The sequence below is a fragment of the Danio rerio genome, chromosome 9, assembly GCF_052040795.2.
Source record: "Danio rerio strain M-AB ecotype USA chromosome 9, GRCz13ab, whole genome shotgun sequence".
In the NCBI taxonomy this organism is placed as follows: Eukaryota; Metazoa; Chordata; class Actinopteri; order Cypriniformes; family Danionidae; genus Danio; species Danio rerio.
In genome coordinates, this window is record NC_141029.1 from 44,618,746 (window position 1) to 44,642,657 (window position 23,912).

Below are 23,912 nucleotides of genomic sequence, written 5' to 3' on the forward strand. Positions count from 1 at the left end.
CTTACTGTATTGCATCTGTGCAATCACAGGAGCTGAATCCAGTGGTCTGCTGACTCCAAACCTATTGACTGCAGAAACACGGAACTGATATTCATTTGTCTTGATCAGTTTGGTGGCAGTGTAGGAAGATTCCAAGCACTCATCCGTAACAAGTGCCCATGAAATTTTTGAAGTTTCACGCTTCTCAAGAATGTAATGAGTGACTTCAGAACAGCCATCATTCTCAGGTGGATTCCATGATAGCGTTACTTTGCCCTCAGAGATATCAGAGAATGTAATAGGACCAACGGGTTCTCCAGGTGAATCTGAAAGATAGGAATTATACAAGCAAAGCTTAACGATCGGGAAGAAGGTCTAGTAGTTTAAGGGTGAGATAAATAAATAAGAGTTATAAGGTATACAAATTATTCATACCAAAGACTTCAACTTTTATAGATTCCTTTTTAGTTCCTGAGGGATTTTTGGCTTCAACAGAATAAAGACCACGGTGACTACGGTCAGCATCTCTGATAAAGAGGGTACTTGATCCAGAAATTGTTGTGATATCAACCATTTTCTTGGTTAATTCAACATCACCTCTGTACCAGGTAACTTTTGGCGCTGGTCTTCCAGAGATTGATACTTTCAACCTGATGTTTTCTCCAGCTTTAATTGAGACTCCCTCAAAGTACTCCTTGCCAAACTCAATGTTTGGAGCAACTGAAAGTGAAAACATTTTTAATTTTTTATCACATACACCCCAGCATAAAATATATTAAAATGTTAACATTCAGAAACACAATATAAACTGAAGGTACTCACAGCTCTCATCTCTGATTACAACATATCCAGAAGACTGAGAGGGTGGGCTTACTGTCCCAATAGCATTCCTTGCTATGACTCTAAATTCATAGCGTTCACCACAAGCAAGACCAGTCACTGTAAATTCTGTGTCAGTCACATTTGAAAAATTACTTTTCAACCACCTTCCTTTGCCCTGTCGTTTCTCCACGTTATAGGCCACAATTTTGCTTCCACCATCACGCTTGGGTGCTTCCCATTTTAATTTAACTGATTCACTTGTTACATCAACATAGTCAGGGGTTCCAGGAGGATCTGAAATTACAATATGTCATTAAGTTAGATTACATTTAGCAACAACTGTTTGCTGTCTAAAAAAAAAAAAACACGTTAAAGATGAACTTACCAACTGGAGACACAGCCGTAACAGGTTTGCTTGCATCACTCATGCGACTGTATCCAGCATCATTTTGGGCATAGACTCTGAACTCATATGCCAAGCCTTCAATAAGACCATTAATTCTGTACTCCATTTCTTTGATCAAGATGGTGTTAACCTTTTGCCACATTATGCTGTTTTTCTCCTTCTTTTCAACATGGAACCCAAGAACTGGACAACCTCCATCAAAGATAGGTGCATCCCACTGAATAGTCATGCCATCATTTGTTACATTGTAAACAAATGGCATGCCTGGTGGACCAGGTGGTCTGAACTCATGCTTGGCAATGACATTTTGTGAAACCAAAGGTTCGCTTACACCATATCTATTTTCTGCACAGACTCTAAACTGATACTGAGTTCCTTTGATAAGGTTGGGTACCTTGAACGATGTTCCAATCACACTTGAACAAGCCATTTTCCAGTCTGTCTGAGAAGTGTCATGTTTCTCAACAGTGTAGCAAGTGATTTCTCCACCTCCATCATCATTTGGTTCATCCCAAGATATAGTTATACTTTCTGCTCTGACCTCATCCAAGCGAATGGGACCAATAGGTTTAGAAGGCGGTCCGAGGGTAATAACCTGTACATGAAATGATTTTCTGAAGAATGTGTTGTCAAGTGTAAGTGTGTATTTTCCTTCATTTTCCTTCTCCACATTTTTAATCATAAGAGTGGCCTTGTTTTCTGTCTTTTTGAAGCGGACTTTTTCACTCTCCTTTAGTGGCAAGTTGTCCTTTAACCAAAGAAGTGTTGGTCTAGGTTTACCCTTGTAGGGCAATTCAAGGTGAACATTGTGTCCCAAACGCACACTGATTTGTCCGTTAGGATAATCTTCAAGGTTTGCCTCAGGTGGAATTATGAAGTCCTTTACTTTAATTGGTCCAATTTCAACAAAATCACTAGTTCCCTTTTCATTTTTAGAACAAACTCTGAAAAACATTTCAGTGAGTTCTTTAAGCTTTGTAACTTCATGTTCGCAATGCTTGTTTGTACCAGCAGGAGCCCATTCTTCTTGACCTTGGAGTTTCTTGTCAATTATGTAGTCTGTAATAATGCTACCACCATCATAATCTGGTTTGTTCCATTGTATTGTTACTGAAGTCTTTGTGGAGTCTTTCATAGAGAGGTCTTTGACTGGACCTGGTGTCTCAGTGGCTTTAACTGGCTCTGCAGTTTCACATGGATCTCCAACTCCATTCTCATTTTCTGCTAATACACGGAAGAAGAATGATGACTTCTCAGACAGTTCTTCAATTGCACATGTGGTTTCTTTGCATTTATTTGTTACACAAGCATAGGTTCGCTTTGAAGAGTCTCTTTTCTCAACAACATAATTGGTGATTTCAGCACCACCATCCTGCAGAGGTGGTTCCCAACAAAGCGTAACTTTCCCACGAGTGACTTCTTTCAGAATTAAATTCCTACAAGCAGCTGGAGTGTCCTGTACTTTAACAGATAAAGTTAGTGACTTTGGTTCTCCTACACCATTTGATATATTGATGGTGTATTTGCCAGTGTCCTTTCGAGTAACTTGTGTAATTATGAGACACGATGAAGTGTCTGTGCTGTGAATATTATATTGAGGATCGTTGTCAATATTTTGGTCTTCCTTCTTCCATGTAACACTTGGGGCTGGTCTGCCTTTGAGGGGCACCATGATTTCAACATCTTTACCAGCTTTCACAATGTAGTGTGTTCTCATTGCAACATCCGTATCAACCTGGGCTTCCTCTGCAAAATATCAATCAAAAATAATTAATTTTGTTGGTAAAATCAGAAAAAATAATAATATCAAGTACACAAAGATATCTAAAACTTTACAACATGAATAAATACCAAGTATGTCCTTGGCTTGGACTGGTTCTTCCATTTCCATTGGGTCTCCACGACCAGCACAATTTACAGCAGATACGCGGAAGTAGTAGTCAACATCTGGTTTAAGATCTGAAGCAACATATTCTGTGGTTCTTACTTCTCCCTTTTGGCTAATTACTGTCCATTCTCCATCTTCACCAACTCTTTTTTCTACAACATAACTGGTGATTTCACTGCCTCCATCATACTCTGGTTTTGACCATCCAAGTGTGATTGATGTTTTAGTTGAATCAACCACCTTCATCTTAGTTGGTTCATATGGAGGGTCTAGGAAAAACGTACAAAACTTAATTAGAATTTTCAAAACCATTGGACTCAAAATTACACACAATGTATGTAAAATTAACAGCTTAGTGAAAATACACACCGACTGGATCAGCAGCTTTGTAGAAGTCAGAGGCATCTGTGTATGGACCTTCCCCAGCTTTATTGATTGCACATACACGATACTGATATTCATTTCCCTCTGTGAGATGATGGACCTTTGCTTTGGTGTCACTAATGGGGTCCTTGTACACTTTTACCCAACGCAGGCTTTTCTTGTCACGTCTCTCTAAATAGTACCCTGTAACCATGCTACCACCATCCACACCAGGTTTATTCCAAATGACCTGCATTGAAGTTCTGGTGATATCCGTTGCTTCAGGTGTAGAAGGTTGTCCAGGAGTCACTGAAAAGCATGTTGTTGAGTGGTTATTCTTAAATGCAAAATCTAGATTACTGAAACATATGTGAACTATTTCAGTTTATGATTTCCTTACCAAATGCATTTTTGGCAATAACAGGCTCAGACTCCAGAGGATCCCCAACTCCAAATTTGTTGACACCTCTGACACGGAATACATATTCATTTCCTCTGATCAGCTTTTGCACAGTGACCATACGTGATTCCATTGCCTCCGAAATGACTGACCACACTACTCTACTTGTTTCTCGTTTTTCTACAATGTAATGAGTTACTTTGGCACCTCCATCATCAGTCACTGGTTCCCATGCAATTGTTATCTTGTCAGCAGAAACTGATTTGAATTCAATGTGTCCAGCTGGTGGTCCAGGTTTGTCTGTTTACAGAATGAAAATGTATTTTAATTTACAATTAGGAAATGAAGAGACATTGAAAAATCATTCACATTGAAATTGCATTTAAATATTTATCGACCAAAATGAATTACTTACCTAAAATCTGTACTCTGATAGAAGCAGATGCAGTGCCAAACGAATTCTTGATTTTAAGCTCATATGTTCCAGTATTAAGACGTGTAGAATCTTTAATCAGGATGGCCGATGAGTCAGTTGTGTTCTCAACTGACACAATAGAGCTTGTCACCAATTCTTTTTCATCTTTGAGCCATTCAAACATGGGTAAGGGTTTAGCAGATATTCCCAGTCTGATTTTAAATGATTCACCAGCTTTGTATTGCACAACATCCAAATACTCTGGAGGCAGATCAATAACTGGAGCACCTAATAATAGGACAGAAAGGTAAATTGTAATAAAATTGCTGTCCATTTTAACACAACATAACCAGAAGCAGCAAACTTACCAGAAATGTCTACACATGTTACTGGTCCTGCAATTAGAGATGGGTTGCTAACTGAGCCAACCACATTCTTTGCAAAAATCCTGAATTCATATGACTGATCCTGAGTCAAGCCTGACACAGTGAAGTTAGTATCAATGACATTGGTAAAGTTTGCCTTTGTCCATCTGCCATTTGGAGCATCTCTTCGCTCAACCATGTAGCCTGTGATTTTGCTGCCACCATCAAAAGGTGGTTTTTGCCATACAAGGCTAACTGAATTTTTTGTAACCTCTGAAATTCTCACATTTGCTGGTGGGTCTGAAATAAAACAAGATTTTTTTTATTCAGTGAAGAAATTTATAGACACTACATTTGGTTAGACTCATACTTCATTTGCACAATATTTTGAAACAGAACAATAATTAAGCTTACCACAGGCATCAATCGCTAACACTTCTTCTGATGTCTTGCTGAATTTTCCAATACCAGCTGCATTTTCTGCAGCTACCTTGAATTCATAAATCATTCCAGGGCATATATTTGTCACTCTAATTTGAGTTGCAGAGATTGCTGTTTTGTTCAATGTCTGCCAAAGGATGCTGCTTCGTTCTTTCATTTGGACATGGTATCCAAATACTGGATTTCCTCCATCAACAACTGGATCATTCCAGCAAACAGTGAGGCTTTCTCTTGATACAAAGCCAACCCATGGTGTTGATGGTGGTCCAGGCACAGCTAAAACAGACAACAGAACAGCAGACATTTAACAAAAATGTAAACACAACTAGAAATAATTTTGAGTGTGTATTATCGAAATACTCACTGTATGGAAGCTTCACTGTAACTGACTGACAATCAAGGTGGTCACTTATGCCAAAACGATTCTCAGCTTTAATCCTAAACTGGTACTCTTCTCCTTTTGTAAGTTTGGTGACTTTAAATGCATTTCTTGTGACTAAAGATGACACTTCAATCCAAGCTGGAGTACTTGTTTCACGTTTAAGAACAACATAGTTAGTGACAGGACTGCCACCATCATACAAAGGAGGGAGCCATTTGAGACACAAGCTTGTCTCTCCCACATCGCTAACCTCAACAGGACCAACTGGTGGGCCTGGTCTATCCAAAACCAATATGATTACAAACATCTTGGTGGTTCCACTTGTGTTTGAGGCAACAATGTCATATCTTCCAGCATCACTTGCAATACTTTCCTTGAGATTGATATTAAGACTTTCAGGAGTTACTTCAAAACTAAATCGCTTGCCACACTTAACTGGAGCATTGCCTCTAGTCATTGTGACCTTTGGCATTGGTTTGCCAGAGAGAGGAAGCTCAAACGACAGATTTGATCCTGCTCTCACATAAACAGTGTTATGTGGAAAATTTTTCATATCAAATTCAGGGGGATCTGTAAACCAAATTAAACAAAAAAGTAATCATTTATGATAAATAGATCATTCAAATATGATACATTTTAAAGTAATTAAATGAATTAAGACTCACCAAGTTGTTCTTTCACAACCACAGGGATTATCATTTCTTTGGGCTCACTGAGTCCAGCATGATTCTCAGCCCGAACTCTGAAAAAGTACTCTCCATTTTCTCTTAGGCTCTTAATGATGTGCATGTTTGTTTTTACTGTGGCACATTTAACCCACTTCTGTTGACCCTTTTCGAGGGCATCAATGAGGTAGCTAGTTATTCGGCTTCCACCATCAAACTCTGGTTTTGACCATGCAATGGTGATGCTATTCTTTGTTACTGCAGTAACGCCCAGTCTAGCAGGTGGACTTGGTTTTTCTGTAGGTGCAAATGTAAAATCATTTAAGTAAAATATAAATGAAAAATTATGATTAACAATCAAAATACTAGGCTATAAAAGTTAATGATTTTACCTGCAATCTTGGTTCCATCTTTAGTGTCAGCAGGTACACCTGTACCAAACTCATTTTCACCACTAACTCTGAAGTAGTAGATTGCACCTTCTTGTAAGTCTTCAACCTTGTATGTCAGACTGTGACAGTTGCTTGATACACATACCCAGGCCTTTTTGCTTGCTTCACGTTTCTCAACATGATAAGCCTTAACAGCATCTCCTCCATCATTTTCTGGAGGTTGCCAAGTAACTGTAGCAGAATCTTTGGTGACTTCTGTAATTTTCACATTAGTTGGTGGTCCAGGGGTATCAAGGACTTTGACCACCATTGGCAAAGACGCAGTTCCAACACCATTGTCCAAAGTAACAATGTACTGTCCAGAGTCATTTCTTGTTGCATTCTCAATAGTAATGGATGTGTACGTTTCTGTTGATTCTATGCTTGCTCTTGCTTTGAGATCAACTTCCTCTTTATTCCATGTAACTGAAGGTACTGGCTTTCCCTTAAATGGTGCCATCAAGGTAAATGAACTTCCGTGCTTGACAATTAAAGTCTTTCGCATCTCAATGTCAACATCAAACTCAGGTTCCTCCTTTCTCTCTGTTGCTGACTGCGGCTCAGAGGTAGGTGACTGTTCACTGACACCAACTTTGTTAATTGCTTTAACAGCAAATACATACTCAACATCAGTTGTAAGACCAGAAACGATGAATTCATTGCTTTTTGTCATTTGAATAGCCACAATCCATTCCTCATCCTCAGATTTCTTGTATTCAACGCTGTATCCAAGGATTTGGGCACCACCATCTGATAATGGTTTTTTCCAGGCAATAGTAATAGAATTTTTGTTATAATCCAGAATCTTCGGTTTAGTTGGTGGGGATGGTGCCAAAAGTGCATCCTCCGCCCTTGCTGAAGGTGATGGGTCACTGGCTAGACTTAAACCTGCTGCATTTTCAGCATAAACTCTAAACTCATACTCACATCCTCGTCTTACTTTTGAAATCTCAGCTGTGGTGTCTTTCACAAGCTCTCTGTTCACACGAACCCAGTGAAGACCAGATTTCTCTCGTCTTTCAATTATATACCCCAGGATCTCACTGCCTCCATCAGATGTAGGCTTTGCCCAAGATAGAGTCATTTCCTCACTTGTTACACTTGTAATTTCAACATTTGTTGGAGCTGTTGGGATAGTGTATGGATCAGTGACCCTGACGATTTCACTTTCTAGGGCTTCACCAAGTCCAAACTTGTTGACTGCTAATACTCTGAATATGTACTCATTTCCTTTCAGGAGCTTAGTAACCTTTAATGTTCTGGTTTTAACCTCTCCGTGTACAAGAGTCCATGCCAATCGACTGGTTTCTCGTTTCTCAACAACATAGTGTGTTATTTCAGCACCCCCAATTTCTTGTGGTGGTCCCCATGATAATGTGCACTCCTCTGCTGTGAGTCCTGTAACTGACAGTGGTCCCGCTGAAGGCCCAGGTTTATCAAGAATAACACAGTTTACTGGTGTGGTGACACTTCCTACAACATTCTGTAAAGTCAAAGCATACAGTCCAGAATCGCTCCTTTTGCAGTCTTTAATTACTATTACAGTACTAGTATCTGTTCCAGTTATCTGTATTCTAGCTTTGCGTTCAATTTCATGTCCATCCTTTGTCCAAGATGCAACAGGAAGAGGGCGTCCTGCAATGTCAGCATTAATCTTCAGGATTTCCCCAGATTTTATTAAAACAACATCTCTGAACTTGACATCCATCATAATACGAGGTGGATCTACATTATCCTTAACAGTTATGGGACCAGTGTTATCAGATGGTTCACTAAACAGTCCAGCAGCATTCTTTGCGGTGACACGGAAATCATATTTTTCATCTACTGTAAGGCCAGTTACATCAAAGTAAGTCTCCACAACATTGGTAAAATTGCATCTTATCCAGCGGCCCTCTGGGAGATCTCTACGTTCAATTATGTAACCAGTGACTTTGGCTCCACCATCATATTCAGGCTTTGTCCAAGAAAGAGAGACAGATGATTTGGTAATGCTTGTTATCACTGGTTGGCCAGGAGGATCACAGGGATCACGTGCAGCTATGGGCTCACTTGCTTTGCTTGCTTTGCCAATTCCAGCAATATTTTCTGCATAGATTCGGAATTCATACATCATGCCTTCCTCAATGCCAGTCACCTTAAATTCAGTATCTTTGATGAGTGTCCTGTTAACCTTTGTCCAAAGAATACTGGTTCTCTCCTTGCGTTCTAAATGATATCCGATGACTGTACTACCACCATCATTAACTGGCTCATTCCATGTTACAAGCATAAAGGCCTTGGTGGCATGAGCTACTCGAGGTGTAGAAGGTGGACCAGGCTGTTTGAATGTGTACTCTGCAGTAATGCCTGGAGAGTCAATTTGCTTACCCTTTCCATAGCGATTCACTGCATAAATGCGGAATTGGTACTCAGAACCCTGTGTCAATCGAGGTACCTTGATTGAGGTTCTGGCAACATTTGTTGAAACAATCTGCCACTCTGTTGTGTTGGTATCTCTCTTCTCAACTATGTAATTGCTGATAGAGCATCCACCATCATATTCTGGGGGGGCCCATGACAATGTAATACTGTCAGAAGTCACAGCATCAACCTTCACTGAAGCTGGTGGGCTAGGTTTATCAAGAACAACTATGGCAATATCTGTGGACTTGGTGCCTGCCGTATTAGCTAGAGTGATTTCATATTTCCCAACATGTTCAATTGCGGCTTCTTTGATTACAATTTTGCTGGATACCATAGTATTGATAATCGATAAAGAGGTTGTTTGCCTTAAAGGAAGGCCGTCCTTCTTCCAAGACACAACTGGCTTTGGTCTGCCTCTCAAAGGAACCTCCACAGTAAGATCATCTCCAGCCTTAACACTGTATGTGTTGAACAGCAAATGAACAGAGGGTTCAATCTCAATATTTTTAGCTACTACAGGTACACCAAGCTCTTGAGGCTCACTCTTGCCTTTCTCATTCATTGCAATAATCCTGAATGAGTATGTTTCATTAGGTGTGAGGTTGCTTACAGTAGCCTCTGGGACTTTAACTGTACAACTTACACCCCATTTATCACTACTCTTGGGTTGCATTTCTACATTGTAGCAGATGATTTTACTGCCTCCATCATGGGCAGGCTTTACCCAAGTAAGTGTCACACTACTCTTTGTGACATCCACAAGAGTTATTTTTCCTGGAGGCATAGGTACCTGTGCAACCTTTATAGGATTCTTTGTTTCTGCCATTACACCAAAGCCATACTCATTTACAGCACATACACGGAAGTAGAAAATGCCTCCTTCTTGCAGTTCATCAACTTTAAAGGATGTCTGTGTGCAGTTGCTGGTAACAGTCGTATAAGCTTTCCTTGTTGACTCTCGCTTTTCAACAACATAATTGGTTATTTTAGCCCCACCATCTGTAAGTGGTGGGTCCCAGTAGAGAGTCACTGAATCTTTTTTCACATCTTTCACTTCAAACTTCTGTGGAGAACTTGGTGTATCAAGCACCCTCACATTCACAAATGCAGATTTTGTGCCACTCTTATTCTCAAGAGTTAACACATACTTTCCACTGTCAAATCTATTGACATTGTCAATTACAAGCATGGTATATGAACTAGTGGACTCAATCTGAGCACGTTCAGTTAGAGTCCCATCCTCTTTTTCCCATTTGACAGATGGCTCAGGTCGACCTCTAATTGTGATGAAAAGACGAAGTGATCCTCCTGCACGTACAGAGACAACCTTTCTGAGGTCAGCATCAAGTTCAATCTCAGGGGCTTCTATCTTTTCAGATGCAGTTACCGATCCATGAACATCTGAAGGTTCACCAACTCCCTCAGAATTAATTGCGCAAACACGGAAGTTATATTCAGCGTTTTCCTTCAGGTTTTCAATTGTGAGGCGTGATGCTTGAATACCAGCTGGAGGTGTGCATATTATCCATTCCTCTGAAGAAACCTCTTTCATCTCTACAATATAACCCTTAATATACGCACCACCATCAGAAGCAGGTTTTGCCCAAGACAGGGAGACAGAAGAGCTTGAGTAATCTGTCACTTTAGGATGATGAGGTGGGCCTGGGGGGGTTGTAGCATTTATTGCCCTATAAAACAGAGATAAATCACTACATTCTCCCACGCCAGTTTCATTCTCAGCAGACACACGGAACTCATAGAAATGTCCCTCTGACAGACCAGTTACTTTGAAGTGCAGATCAGTCAGCTTCTGACGGTTGCATTTAGTCCACCTTACTCCATCTTTGTCACGCTTCTCCAAGTGATAGCAGGTAATTTCTGCTCCTCCATCACTCTCTGGGGCGTTCCATGATAGAGTTATTGAATCCTTTGTTATTTCACTTGCTTCTGGTGCAGATGGTGCACTTGGTGGTTTGTATGGATTGCGTGCAGTAATTGCCTCTGAAAACAGAGGTTCACCAATACCGTATTTGTTAACAGCCATAACTCTAAAGATGTACTCATCACCTGACAGAAGTTTGGTCACTTTATAAGTCACAGTAGGAATGTTGGAATCAACAACAGTCCATGAGAGCCTGCTAGTGTCCTTTTTCTCAAGAATGTAATGAGAAATATTAGCGCCACCATTCTGAGAAGGCTCAGACCAAGACAGATGGCATTTATCAGACATGATGCCAGCAACTCGTAGTGGTCCTGTTGGGGGACCTGGTCTGTCAAGAACTTTTACTGCTATTGGAACTGTTTTTGTTCCTCCACTGTTACTTAAAATGAGGTCATAGTGTCCACCATCCAATCTTGTACAGTCTTTTATTGTAATAGAAGCATATTTTTGTGTGCTTCGTCTTTCAATGCGCAGTGTCTTATCCATTTCCTTTCCCTCTTTTAGCCATTGAATATCAGGTGTGGGTTTTCCATGTATATCTGCATCTAAAACCAAGTTGTCTCCAGCATTGACAACAATGACATCTTTGTACTTCGGATCCATTGAAACACTAGGAGGTTCAATTTCATCTGTAGCAGTAATTGGTCCAGTGCTGTCTGAGGGCTCGCTAAAAACACCCACTGCATTTCTTGCAATTACTCTAAATTCATACTGATTGTTTACTGTTATGCCTGTTACTGTAAATTCTGTCTCAATTACATTGGTGAAGTTAGCCCTCATCCATCGACCCTCAGGCAAATCTCTTCTTTCAACAATATATCCAGTCACTTTGCTGCCACCATCATATTGTGGCTTTGTCCACTGAATTTTAATGTGGTCCTTTGATATTGCAACAGCCTCAGGCGTTCCGGGTGGATCACATGGGTCACGGGCCACAAAGCTCTCTGAAACTTTGCTTGCTCTACCAATACCAACGATGTTTTCAGCATATACCCTAAATTCATATCCAATGCCTTCTTCAAGATTGCATATTTTGAAAACTGTATCAGTAATAAGGGTTTTGTTTAATTTTGTCCATAGAATGCTTGTTCTTTCTTTACTCTCTAGGTGGTATCCAATCACTGAACTGCCACCATCAATCACAGGTTCATTCCACTCAATTGTCATTTGATCCTTAGTGGCAGATTTCACGTATGGAGTACCAGGTGGCCCAGGTGGTTTATAAGGATATTGCACAACAATGGATTTTGAATCCAAAGGTGCACCCTTACCATATCTGTTTTCCGCAACAACTCTAAACTGATACTCAGCACCAGTTTTCAGCTTGGTAACTTTGAGGGATGTTCTGGCAACTGATCCAGCAACAGTCTGCCAAGTACTTTCTGTGGTATCTCGCTTTTCAACAATGTAATGCTTGACTTGGCAGCCTCCTGTATACTCTGGTGGTTCCCATGAGATGGAAACAGAGTTGTTGCTTACTTCATTTACTTTTATTGGTCCTGTGGGTGGACCAGGTTTATCCAGGATAACGATATTGATATCTTCTGTTATGGCACAAACGCTGTTTGTTGCAGTAACTGCATACTTTCCAAGGTCATCTTTACAGGCCTCTGTTATTTGCAGGATTGTTGATGTTGGTGTGTTGGATGTTGTAACTCTAGATGTTACTTTAAGTTGTTGTCCATCCTTTGACCAAGTGATCTTTGGTTTTGGACGTCCAAAAATGGGTATTTCAAGTTTGAAATCTTTTCCAGACTTGACACTGTATGTGTTAAACTGTAACTTTAGACTTGGCTCAATTGTGAGGTCATTGGCAATAACAGGAGCAGCAAGAGGCTTTGGCTCACTTTTTCCTTTCTCATTGTATGCCAGCACACGGAACAAATATTCATGACCACTAGTCAGTCCAGTGACTGTTCCTTCACATGTTTTAACATTTGTTGCTACGCCCCATTTGTCAGTTCCTTTGGGCTGCATTTCAATCAAGTATCCTGCAATCCTACTACCTCCATCATCCTCTGGTTTATCCCAGGCAAGAGATGCACTTATTTTTGTCACATCAGTCAACATCACTTTTCGAACAGGCAGAGGGACTTCAGATGCTTTTGAAGCAGTTTTTGTTTCAACTGGCACACCAACACCATATTCATTTTCAGCCATAACTCTAAAGTAATACATAGCCCCCTCTGCAAGGTTTTCCACCTTGTACGTTGTCTTACTGCACTTGGTTGTTACATTTGCATAGGCTTTTCTTGTAGATTCACGCTTGTCAACAACATAATTCTTAATCTTTGCTCCTCCATCAATGAGTGGTGGTTCCCAAACAAGTGTGACAGAGTCTTTCTTGATATCCTTAACTACAAGGTTTAATGGTGCTCCAGGTGTGTCTAACACTTTAACTGTCACAAATTCAGATACAGAGCCACTGCTATTCTGCAGAGTCACAGTATATTTTCCAGAATCCCTCCTATCACATGAGTCAATAGAAAGATGGGTGAAGTTAAGGCCCTTTTCAAGCACAGTTTTTTCTGACAATTCACCTTCATCTTTAGTCCATTTGATATCTGGTGTTGGTCTACCTCTGAATGGTACATTTATTCTTACTGACCCTCCAGCACGAACAACAATACCTTTTCTTAACTCTGAATCTAGGTGAATTTCAGGGGTCTCCAGTTTGTCCTCAGGCTTTACAGTTCCTGGAATAACCACAGGTTCTCCGACACCTAGTTTATTAATGGCACATATTTGAATCTTATATTCTTGTTGTTCTACAAGCTTAGTGATTTCAAATTTATTAACACGTAAGCCAGTAGGGGGGGTGCACATAGTCCATTCTTCTTCTTCAGCCTTGCAAATCTCAACAATATATCCTTGAATTGCGCACCCTCCATCATTAAGAGGTTTACCCCAAGCCACTGTTATTGAATTCTTGGTGGTATCAACAACATTGGCATGCATGGGTGATCCAGGTTTATATTTGGGATCACAAGCCTTGTAGTAGGAAGTTGGCAAGCTTGGTTCTCCAATTCCAGATGCATTTTCAGCTGACACTCTAAATTCATACTCATGATCCTCAATTAGGCCATGCACCCTGAAGCACACATCAGTTACTTTTTGCCTGTTGCATCTTGTCCATCTAATTCCAGATCGGTCTCTCTTCTCAATGATGTAGCCAATAATTTCACTGCCACCATCACTATCCGGTGCACTCCAGCAAACAGTCATGGAGTCTTTTGCAATATTTGTTACCTCAATAATTTGGGGGGATCCTGGATGAATAAATGGATCTTTCATTATTATAGATGGTGCATCAATTGGCTCACCAATCCCATAACTGTTGGCAGCCATGACACGGAATATATATTCGTTGCCTTCCAAGAGCTTTGTCACTTTGTATGTTGTTGTTTTGCAATCATTACAGACCACAGCCCAAGCAAGTCGACTTGTCTCACGCCTCTCAATTATGTAATGAGTGATAGTGTTTCCTCCATCATCAAGTGGTGGACGCCATATCAGTGTGCATTTATCACTCGACACACCTGTGACACGGAGAGGCCCTTCTGGTGGACCTGGTTTATCAAGCACTTTCACACTGAATTGAACAGTTTGAGAGCCAGCAATATTATTGAGCTGGAGAATGTAATTTCCACCATCTTGCCTAACTGCATCTTTTACTATAATCAGTGCTCTGTTGTCTGTATTCTTGATGTCACATCTAATAGTGTTTTCAAGCTCCTTGTCATTTTTAAACCACTGGATTGTAGGTACTGGCTTACCATGTACATCAGCATCAAGTTTGAATGTATCACCAGCATTCACAACAAGAGCCTGAGTATATTCTGGGTCAATTGAGAACTTTGGTGGCTCTACCTCATCCAATGCAGCAATAGGTCCACTGTTGTATGATGGTTTGCTGATTGTACCAACTGCATTCTTTGCGATTACCCTGAAATCATACTTGGCACCTTCTGTTAACCCAGTGACAGTAAAATCAGTTTCAATCACATTTGTAAAGCTTGCTTTCATCCAGCGTCCTTCTGGGAGATCACGTTTCTCAACAGTATAACCAGTAATAACACTTCCACCATCATACTCTGGCTTAGTCCATTGGATAGTAATAGCATTTTTGCTCACGCGGACAGCTTCTGGGGTTCCAGGAGGGTCACATGGATCACGAGCAACAAAGCCTTCAGAGATTTTACTGCACCTTCCAATGCCAACAATATTTTCAGCATAAACTCTGAACTCATATTCGATACCTTCCTCTAAGGGACCAGTTTTGAATTGTGTTTCTTGAATCAGTGTCTTGTTTATCTTTGTCCAGAGAATACTGTTTCTCTCCTTACGTTCAAGATGATATCCAATAATGCTACTGCCTCCGTCTGACACTGGCTCATGCCATTCAACAATCATGTGGTCCTTTGATAGGCATGACACAAATGGAGTTCCTGGTGGTCCTGGTTCTCTATATGGATACTGAATAACAACGGCTGAAGAGTCCAAGGCATAGCTCTTGCCATACCTGTTTTGAGCAATAATTCTGAATTGATATTCAGCACCAGTTTTCAGTCGTAGTACTTTAAGTGTTGTTCTTGCCAATGAAATTGCAACATTCTCCCATGTTGTAGTAGTTGTATCTCTCTTTTGCACAATGTAATTTGAAATTGGGCAACCACCAGTAAACTTTGGAGGATCCCATGACAATGTAACACTTGTCACAGTTACCTCATCGAATCGCACAGGGCCAGTTGGTGGACCAGGTTTATCAAGAGTGATAATTTCAATAGTTGCATCCTTTTGTCCAACAGCATTGGACACATTGATACCATACATCCCTCCGTCTTCTCTAGCTGCTTCTTTGATGCTAAGAACGGTGCTGCGTGCTGTGTTAGAAATGTTAACCCTTGTTGTGAACTTCAGGGCTGCACCATCCTTTGTCCATTGGACCTTTGGCTTTGGACGACCAAAAACTGGGATTTCAACTTGAAGGTCTTTTCCAACAAGAACACTGTAGCTGCTAAATGTAGGTCTTGCATCAGGCCCGAAGACAAGATCCTTTGCTTGCACTGGGACAGCAAGTGTTCTTGGATCACTCTTTCCTTTTTCATTGACAGCAATTACTCTGAAAGTGTATTCTTCTCCTGGATTCAAATTACTGATTACAGCTTCCAATGTTTTTACATTAGCACAGCCAGACCATTTTTCATTACCCTTGACTTGCATTTCAACAAGGTATTGTAGTATTCTACTGCCACCATCATGAATGGGCTTCTCCCAAGAAAGAGATACACTTGTTTTGGTTACATCTACAACGCTTAATTTTCCAGGACACTGTGGCACCTCTGAAATCTTCAAAGGATCAGCAATATCTGCAGGTAGCCCTACACCATGTTCATTTTCTGCAAGCACTCTAAAATAATAACTGCAGCCCTCTTGAAGCGGTTCAACTTTCCATGAGAGTTTATGGCAGTTTGTGACAACTGCAGCGAATGTTTTTCTTGTGCTCTCACGTTTTTCAATAATGTAATTTTTTATTTTTGCTCCACCATCCAAAGATGGAGGCTCCCATGTAAGAGTAACAGATTCCTTTGTGATTTCTTTAACTTTGAAGTTAAGTGGAGCACTTGGTGTATCAAGGACTTTAACCATAATTGTTTCAGATTTAGCACCGGTAGAGTTTTCTGCAGTGACAGTATATTTACCACTGTTGACCCTACTGACTTTGTCAATCACAAGAGAAGTGTAACTGCTGCTGGTCTCAATCTGTGCTGATTCCTTAATCTGCTCACCATCCTTTTCCCATTTAATTTGTGGGGTTGGTCTTCCTTTGAAAGGAATGAACATCCTAAGAGAACCTCCTGCTTTAATACGTACAAGCTTTCTAAACTCAGCATCAATATCAAGATCTGGCTCCTCTGTTTTGTCCTCTGGACAAATGGGCCCTGCAACATCAGCATGTTCCCCAACACCAAGCTTGTTAACTGCACAAACTCTGAATTTGTATTCCTGCTTTTCTTTCAGATTTTCCACTGTAAACCGTGTCAGTTTAACACCTGTTGGCGGAGTGCACATTGTCCATTGTTCTTGTATTTCTTCGGCTGCCTTTCCTTCCTCTACTGAAGTTTTTGTCTCTTCTGGTGCTGCTCTTGCTTCACATGCTTCGACAACATATCCCTGGATTTCACAGCCTCCATCATAAATCGGTTTTCCCCATGCTAGTACAACAGATGATTTGGTCATGTCTAACACTTTTGGATTATGCGGTGGACCTGGCTTGAAAACAGGATCCAGGGCTTTATAGAACACAGTTGCAGAACTTGCCTCACTAACCCCAGCAGCATTCTCAGCAGAAACTCTGAATTCATATAGGTGGTTCTCCATGAGACTGGTAACTTTAAATGTAAGGTTAGTGACTGATTTCATGTTGCATCTGGTCCATCTAACACCTTCCTTGTCATGTTTCTCAATAATATAACCAGTGATGGTTGTACCGCCATCATTTGTTGGGGCCTCCCAGGTTAAGACCATTGAATCTTTCTTCACATTAGACACTTCCAGTCCTTTCGGTGCATCTGGGGGTGTGAATGGATTCTTGATAACAACTGCACCTGATTGGAGGGGCTCTCCAACACCAAATTTGTTGACTGCTAAAACTCTGAAAATATATTCATTTCCTTCCAGGAGTTTTGTTATTTTAAGACTTACAGCTTGGACTTTTGGTTCAACAACTGTCCAAAGAAGTCTGCTAGTTTCTCTTCTTTCCACAATATAATGAGTGATTTTGCTTCCACCATCTTGTTTAGGGGGTTTCCAAGCAAGGCAGCACTGCTCATTGGTTACACCTGTGATAGAGATAGGTCCCTCTGGTGCTCCAGGTTTATCTAGGACACAAATGTTGACTTGTACAGCTTTCTCTCCTCCAGGGTTTTGCAGCAGTAAAGTATATTGACCTCCATCAGCAAGTTTGGCCTCCTTTACAGTCAAACAGGTATAGCTATCTGTGCTTTTAATTTCACGATATATGGTGTTTCCAAGTTCCTGCTCACCCTTCTGCCAAGAAATTGTTGGTATTGGTTTTCCATGCACATCTGCATCTATCTTGAAGTTGTCTCCTGCATTTACAACAATTGTTTGAGTGTATTCTGGATTTATGCTGATGCGTGGTGGTTCAATCTCATCTTTTGCCATGATAGGTCCAGTACTATATGAGGGATCACTAAAAACTCCAGCAGCATTTCTCGCAATGACACGGAACTCATATTTCTCATTCTCTGTAAGACCTGTTGCCGTATACTCAGTCTCTATGACATTGGTGAAATTTGCTTTCATCCAACGTCCTGCAGGTAATTCCTTCTTTTCTACAATGTACCCAGTGACTTTGCTTCCACCATCATACTCTGGCTTGGTCCATACAATTGTAATAGAATTCTTAGTGATTGTAAGTGCTTCTGGTGTTCCAGGAGGATCACAAGGATCTCTGGCAACAAAGCCCTCCGAGAGCTTACTAGCCTTCCCAGTGCCAACAATGTTTTCAGCATAAACTCTGTATTCATACTCCATGCCTTCTTCAAGGCCTGTGGTTTTGTAAGTTGTATCTTGAATTAGGCTTTTGTTTAATTTCATCCAAAGAATGCTATTTCTCTCTTTTCTCTCAAGGTGATATCCCAAGATTGTGCATCCACCATCAATGACAGGTTCATTCCATACTATAATCATACTATCTTTTGTGGAAGACTGCAAGAAAGGGGTTCCTGGAGGTCCCGGTAGTTTGTATGGGTACTGTGCAACAATACATTCAGATACAAGAATAGGGCTTTTGCCATATCTGTTCTCTGCTGATATTCTGAATTGATATTCAGAGCCTGTCTTCAGCCTTCCTGCCTTAATTTGAGTTCTTGCTAGATTCCCTGCTACAATCTGCCAATTTGTAGTGGATGTGTCCCTCTTTTCTACTATGTAATTATTAATGGTGCAGCCACCATCATACTCTGGTGGTTTCCAAGAGACTGTAATACTATCAGATGTTACTTCATCAACATTAACAGGGCCGGTTGGGGGACCAGGTTTGTCAAGAACAACAATTCCAATATCCACTGTTGTTTCCCCAGCTGTATTTGATAGTTTGATGCTATACTGCCCAACATCATCTCTACATGCCTCTTTAATAACCAAATTTAGCTCTTTATCGGTGGAGGAAAAATTGACCCTGGTTGTTCGTTTAAGTGGTACTGCATCCTTAATCCATGAAATGGTAGCTTTGGGACGGGCATTATATGGAATATCTATGGTCAAATCCTCTCCTGCAAGTACAGTGAAGGTGGAAAACAGCATCTTAACAGAGGGAGCAATTACAAGGTCTTTGGCAATCACAGGTACACCAATTTGACGAGGATCACTGGTTCCCTTTTCATTTCTTGCAGAAACACGGAACATATACTCTTCACCAGGTGATAGACCACTAATGACTGCTTCAGGTACTTTGACAATCACAGCTTGTGACCATTTTTCACTTCCTTTGCTCTGCATCTCTACAACATATGCAACCACTCTACTTCCTCCGTCATGTTCTGGTTTTTCCCATGACAATGTCACAGTTGTCTTTGTAACATCCTGAAGTGTTATCTTGCCTGGTGGAAGTGGCTTCTCAGACACTTTAACAGATTCACCAGTCTCAATAGGAAGTCCAATGCCATATTCATTTTCTGCTAAAACTCTGAAGTAGTAGTTGCATCCTTCTTGGAGCTGGTCAACTGTCCAATTAGTTTTATGACAATTGGAATTTACTGTAGCATATGCCTTCCTTGTAGCCTCCCGCTTCTCAACAATATAATTCTTAATTTTTGTGCCCCCATCATTAATTGGAGGATCCCAAATAAGTGAAACAGATTCTTTAGTAACCTGGCTTATTTTTAGGTTCTGTGGTGCTCCAGGTGTGTCTAAAACCCTAACTATTACTGAGACTGTCTTTGTTCCAGAACTGTTTTCTACAGTTAAATTGTATTTACCACTGTCAAATCTGTTAACATTGCCAACAACCAGTGATGTAAAAGATGATGTAGTTTCAATGGTAGCCCTGTCTAATGGTTCATCATTCTCTCTTGACCATTTTACCTCTGGTGTTGGTCTACCTTTAATTGGCACAAAAAGTCTTAGTGTATTGCAAGCTCTAATATTCACAATCTTACGAAGATCAGCATCAAGGTCAGCTTCTGGTGCTATGAGTCGTTCTTCTGCTTTGGGTGAACCTGGTACAGGTGCTGCTTCCCCAACACCTTCACTATTTAGAGCTGACACATTGATTTTATATTCTTGGTTTTCTTTAAGATTTGTGATTGTAAATGATGTCCCTTTTACACCATCCTTAGGGGAGACAATTGTCCATTCCTCCTCTTCAGTTCCAGGAATACAGGTTTCGACCATATATCCAGTAATTTCAGAGCCACCATCATAAATTGGTTTGTTCCAAGCAAGTGTGATGGAAGAACTTGTTGTGTCCAGGATTCTTGGATTACCAGGTGGACCTGGTTTGAAAAGTGCATCTGTGGCCTTAACAAATGGTGACGAAGGACTTGGTTCACTTATTCCAGCAGCATTTTCAGCAAAAACCCTGAATTCATATTCATGGCCTGGAACAAGAGCTGTAATCTTAAAATGCAAGTCAGTAACTTTCTTTTTGTTGCATTTTACCCAGCGTAAACTTATCCTGTCTCTTCTCTCAATACGATAGTTGGTGATTTCACTTCCACCATTGCTAGCTGGTGCACCCCAACAGATGACTACAGAATCTTTGGTGACCGCTGTTATCTCTGGTGTTTGTGGAGGACCTGGTGGTAAATATGGATTTTCTGCAATTATCGCTTCAGATTCAATAGGCTCTCCAACACCATACTTGTTAACAGCCATAACTCGGAATATGTATTCATTTCCTTTGAGCAACTTTGTCACTTGGTACTGATTAACCTGCAATTCTGATGCCACATTTGTCCAAGCAAGTCTGCTTGACTCACGTTTTTCAATAACATATTGTTCGATATTTGCACCACCATCATCTGTAGGTGGTTTCCAGGTGAGCACACATTTTTCTGCTGTAATGTCAGAAACAGCCAGTGGTCCTTGTGGGGGCCCTGGTCTATCAAGAACCTTTACATTGAAGACATGCTTAGCAAAGCCACCAACATTTGTTGCAGTCAGAATAAATTCCCCACCATCCTTTCTGATAGAATCTTTGTTTATCAATGCTGCTGTAAGTTCTGTCATTTTGATCTGTAGTTTGGATGTGTTTTCAACATCTTTTCCATCTTTTGTCCAAACCATGGATGGTAATGGCTGACCTGCAACATCAGCTTCAAGTTTGAACAACTCTCCAGCTTTGACAAGGACAACGTCTTTAAATTTAGCATCAACCATTATTCTTGGTTCTACAACATCATCTTTGCAAATAATTGGATCTGATGGTTCTGATGGATTACTAACAGCACCTGCTGAATTTCTTGCAATGACACGGAATTCATAAGATGCCTCTTGTGTAAGACCACTTATTGTGAATGTAGTTTCAATGATATTTGTAAAGTTAGCTTTCATCCAGCGACCAGCTGGAAGATCTCTTTTTTCAACAGTATAGCCAGTAATTTTGAATCCACCATCATACTCTGGCTTTGTCCACTGAATAGTGATGGCATTTTTGGACACAAGGACTGGGACAGGTTGACCAGGTGGATCCACTGGATCAAGAGCTAGCAAAGGTTCAGATGCTTTGCTTGGTTTTCCAATTCCAGCTATGTTTTCAGCAAACACACGGAATTCATATGCTACACCATCCTCTAGTCCTGTGGATTTGAACAGATTTCCAACCACCATTGTCTTGCTGATTCTATGCCAAACAATGCTGTTCCTTTCCTTTCTTTCAACATAGTAACCAATAACTTCACTTCCACCATCAGAAACGGGCTCATTCCAGCCAATTGTCATTGTGTCCTTAGTAAATGCAACAACTTTAGGTGTTCCAGGTGGTCCAGGTGCCTTAAATGGATATGCAGCAACCACTGCCTCTGAGGTTATTGGAGGCCCTGTACCATATCTGTTTTTGGCCCTTACCCGGAATTGATATTCAACTCCTGTAGTTAAACGTGTTGCTTTGAATGTTGTACGAATAATCAATGAGGACAACTCTACCCATGACTGGCTAGTAGTTTCCCTAATTTCTACTACATAGTTATTGATTGGTACACCTCCATCATTTTCAGGAGTTTCCCATGAAAATTCAATAAATGTACGTGTTATTTTGTCCAGTTTAATTGGTCCCTTTGGTGGTCCAGGCACATCATGCACCTTTACTGTTATGTTCTCTGTGACTGAGCCAACAATGTTCTTTCCTGTCATTGAGTATATTCCACTGTCACTTCTTAAACATTCATTTATGATCAAGATATTTGAGGTGGCAGTATTTTCAATCATTGTCCGTTGTGTTAATTTGAGGGCTTGATTATCTTTCTGCCAGGAAACTGTTGGTTTAGGACGACCAGAAACAGGCACCTCAACTTTTATATTTTCACCGGCCTTGGCGATAACTGTCTTCTGACACACACCTCGGAGGTCAAATTCTGGTTCTGAATTTTGTTCTCTGATAACAACATGCTTGCTTACACGAGGATGACTTCGCCCAGAACTATTTACAGCCATCACACGGAATACATATTCTTCATTTTCATTAAGATTTTTCACAGTTAAGTCCAAATTCTTAATGGTTGTCACGTGGGACCACTGATCTGTTCCTTTCTTTTGTGCCTCAATTACATACCCAGTTACTCTACTTCCGCCATCATGCTTTGGTTTAGTCCATGTAAGTCCAACTGTGTGCTTTGTGACATCAGTAATGGTGACATTTTCTGGAGGAGTTGGTGCTTGAGATACTCTGATCGGGTCTGGGGTTTCAACTGCTTCACCAATGCCATATTCATTTTCAGCAGAAACTCTGAAATAATATTCCAAACCCTCTCCTAGATCTGAAACTCTGACAGAGCATTTCTCGCATTTTGTGATAACAGCAGCATATGCCTTGCGGGTAGACTCTCTCTTTTCAATGATGTAATTAGTGATCTTGGCACCGCCATCAATAAGAGGCATTTCCCATGCCAATGTAATGCTTTCTTTGTCAATAGCTGTAGTTTTCAGATTGAGAGGAGGCCCAGGTGAGTCCAAAACCCTAACAACCACAGAAGTAGTCTTCTTTCCAGCTGCATTCTCTAATGTTAAATCATATTTTCCAGCATCACGTCTATTGCAGTCAGGAATAACCAACAGGGTGTATGATTCAGTATTGTCAATAATTGCACGGGTCTTCAATGGTGAATCCTCTTTTGTCCATGTCACTGTAGGGGTTGGACGTCCTTTAATAGGAATAAATATACGAATTGAAGCACCTGCCCTAACAACTAAAGTTCTTCTTAGTTCTACATCAAGTTCTAAATCAGGGATTTCTTCACGTTCTACTATTTGAACAGCATCCGCTGTTTGTGCTGGTTCACCTACACCCATTGCATTCATTGCACTTATTCTAAAATGATACTTCAGTCCAGCTTCCAAATTTGGGACAACAAACTCAGTGATTCTCAAAGGTACAGATGTATCTTTTATCCATTCTTCTTCTCCCTCCTTTTTGTGCTCAACAAAGTATCCAGTGACTTCCATGCCACCATCACTTAGTGGTTTGCCCCAATGCAGTTCAGCTGTTGTCTTTGTTGTGTCTGTGACTCTTGGGTTGACTGGAGGAGCAGGTACATCTATAAAGTATACATGAATGTGAGCAACATCTTTGCTATTACATAAAACATACAATTAATAAAAAGTGATACATTGATATTGAATAGTGCCTTTAAAAGTAACTTTCTTAATTTCTCTAAAATACAATTAAGCATGACACATAGCACTGCACAATGCGAATACAACAAAATAAACATAAAAACAGAATTTAAAGCAGTCGCAAAATAACATTGAAAGCAAACATTTAA

At 40.5% G+C, this 23,912-nt stretch overlaps 1 protein-coding gene across 50 annotated transcripts in view; it reads right to left on the reverse strand.

Annotated features, from left to right (window-relative positions):
* Positions 1–23,912, reverse strand: part of ttn.1 (titin, tandem duplicate 1) — a 140,935-nt gene that overhangs the window by 20,629 nt on the left and 96,394 nt on the right. For all 50 annotated transcript variants that reach the window (XM_087268374.1, XM_087268372.1, XM_087268366.1 and 47 more), the window contains 13 exons: positions 6,519–23,684; positions 6,127–6,423; positions 5,444–6,031; positions 5,053–5,355; positions 4,642–4,938; positions 4,274–4,561; positions 3,859–4,158; positions 3,465–3,767; positions 3,059–3,364; positions 1,187–2,953; positions 802–1,095; positions 415–699; positions 6–305 (listed from right to left, as the gene is read on the reverse strand). In XM_087268374.1, the coding sequence (XP_087124500.1) occupies positions 6–305; positions 415–699; positions 802–1,095; positions 1,187–2,953; positions 3,059–3,364; positions 3,465–3,767; positions 3,859–4,158; positions 4,274–4,561; positions 4,642–4,938; positions 5,053–5,355; positions 5,444–6,031; positions 6,127–6,423; positions 6,519–23,684 (22,494 nt within the window). The remainder of the gene's footprint in view (positions 1–5; positions 306–414; positions 700–801; positions 1,096–1,186; positions 2,954–3,058; positions 3,365–3,464; positions 3,768–3,858; positions 4,159–4,273; positions 4,562–4,641; positions 4,939–5,052; positions 5,356–5,443; positions 6,032–6,126; positions 6,424–6,518; positions 23,685–23,912) is intronic.